Source organism: Penaeus monodon, chromosome 15 (assembly GCF_015228065.2).
Source record: "Penaeus monodon isolate SGIC_2016 chromosome 15, NSTDA_Pmon_1, whole genome shotgun sequence".
Taxonomy (NCBI): Eukaryota; Metazoa; Arthropoda; class Malacostraca; order Decapoda; family Penaeidae; genus Penaeus; species Penaeus monodon.
The window spans coordinates 5,088,510-5,090,793 of NC_051400.1; the positions used below are offsets into that span (position 1 = coordinate 5,088,510).

Consider the following 2,284-nt stretch of genomic DNA (forward strand, 5'->3'; position numbering starts at 1 on the left):
GTGCAATGATTCAATCAACGAAGCAGACTGACCTCAAGAGCCTCCCAGCTTCGGCAGAGCGGTAGATGTTGCAACGGTGGAGCGGGCCCGTGTGTCCTGCGGCCTTGCAGAGCTCAGCGTGGAACTGGAACTGCACAATGAAGCTCACGAAATACCTGGGATCAAGGAAGAATCGTGTTATTTCAATATGATATCTCCTTTTTTTCTGTAAATTTTCTAAGATTAATACAAAAATAATGTATTTAGTAACTGCAGGGGTTGTTTGTTAATCGGTAGTGGGAACACGGTGAGGAAAGAAACAGTTTTATCAATAACAAGAACGCTGTCTGGGTATAATGGATACACAACGCAGCTCTTCGTGGAAAAAAAAAAACTTAATCGTCAAGAAGTCTGCCATGAAGACAAGAGGGAAAATAACCAAAGAAAGGCACAAGGAGCCAAGAAGATGCCACAGAGAACTGAGAAAAGGCCACGCAGAACCACGAAGACAAAACGCAGAACCAATCGGGCACAACACAGAACCGAGCAGACATCACAGAGAATCGGACACAACACAGAACCAAGCACAAACCACACAGAACCAAGCAGACACCACAGAGAATCGGACACAACACAGAATCAAGCACAAACCACACAGAACCGAGCAGACACCACAGAGAATCGGACACAACACAGAACCAAGCAGACACCACAGAGAATCGGACACAACACAGAACCAAGCAAAAACCACACAGAACCAAGCAGACATCACAGAGAATCGGACACCACACAGAACCAAGCAGACACTACACAGAACCAAGCAAATACCACACAGAACCAAGCAAACACCACACAGAACCAAGCAGACACCACACAGAACCAAGCCAATACCACACAGAACCAAGGAGGCATCACCCAGACACCCTATTATGAGAACTCTCCCACCGCGATCTCCTACCTCACGTAAGGCACATTAGCCGGGATGTGGAACTTGGCGCCGGGGTCGAAGTCATCCTCATCCCTCAGCAAGGGCGCTGATACACCCTGGTAGTTCACCCTAAGATCCCACCAGCGGCTGTTGTACTCTGACTCACTGATTTCTTCGCTGAACACTTCCCAACGCCACTAACGAGGAAGAGAAGTAGGGAGATTAATTTCACTTGGCATCATGAAGTAACGTGCAGTGGAAGATTTGCGTTGAAGACTGCACTGGACGTCTGCATTATCATGTTTTTAGTATATATTATCACGAAACTTAGAATATGAAAAAATATGGACTAACTATATCAATTTTAAGTATAGGGAGTAGCAAATGATTTAGGTTCTATGTAGATTAAAACGCCAGAAAGTCCCCAAGTTATATCTATTCATTCGTTCTCCGTTCTCCATCCCCGACGCACCTTGTCCACGAGATAACCGAACGGCAGGAAAGCGATCTTGTCCAGCGCCATCGAGAAGAGGAAGTTGATGTCGTTCTCGAAGGATTCGTCGACGTTGGCGAGGAGGTTGATCTCCTGAAGGTGCGAGGGCGTGGCGGCCGAGAGGGCTAGGACGTCGCCCACCGCTTCGTGGAAGGCGGGATTGGCACCGTCCCTGTTGGCGGAGGTTGCGAGAGGTGAAGGTGGTCTTTGGAAGCGCACTTTCTTATGCAGGAGGAATCGGGTGATTACACTATGGGGAAGGGACTGTGGGAATCGTATATACACGGCATGATGTGAACTAAAGATAATAAACTCCTACTGTAAATATAGGAGGAAACATGAACTCATAATATGCATCTCCCATTACATTTACGAAAAAAACGAACAAAGAAAACTTAGTAACGTGAGTACAAAGATGAAATGGAACACGGGAGCACCAAGAGATGAATAACACACCATAACGTTTCAACAGAAATGTTTGAAATGTCCGATTGTATATTCCTATCTTATTGTGGCTGAGTTTCATTTCAAGAAAACGTCAGGAGCCACGAAAGAATTTCTTTCAGCTTCATGATAGCTTTGGACGCAATCGAGTGTTTATCTTATCTTCCTTACCTGAAGATGAAGGGCTGGTTGCGATACTGGAGATCGTACTGGATATGACCCATTTCGTGATGCGCTGTTATCAGGTCTTCCATCGTAGTTTGGGTACATTGCTTGATTCTGCAACGCAAGTCAACAGGTAATCGTTCCGTTCCAGTGCAATAGTTTGGCAGAAAGGAAAGTAATTGCACACAGAATCTCAGCATGAGTTCATGAAGCTCTTACTTTACTTTATTAGTTGGTAAAGAATTATCCGAAACAACAGTCGTCTCTCCCTTCTC

The 2,284-nt window shown here is 45.5% G+C and overlaps 1 protein-coding gene across 1 annotated transcript in view; it reads right to left on the bottom strand.

Annotated features, from left to right (window-relative positions):
* LOC119581705 (angiotensin-converting enzyme-like) overlaps nucleotides 1-2,284 on the bottom strand; it is a gene marked incomplete in the record, with an annotated part of 37,897 nt that overhangs the window by 2,679 nt on the left and 32,934 nt on the right. Inside the window, 4 exon segments of the mRNA XM_037929830.1 lie at nucleotides 33-155; nucleotides 938-1,104; nucleotides 1,380-1,572; nucleotides 2,016-2,123. Of these exon segments, the coding sequence (XP_037785758.1) occupies nucleotides 33-155; nucleotides 938-1,104; nucleotides 1,380-1,572; nucleotides 2,016-2,123 (591 nt within the window).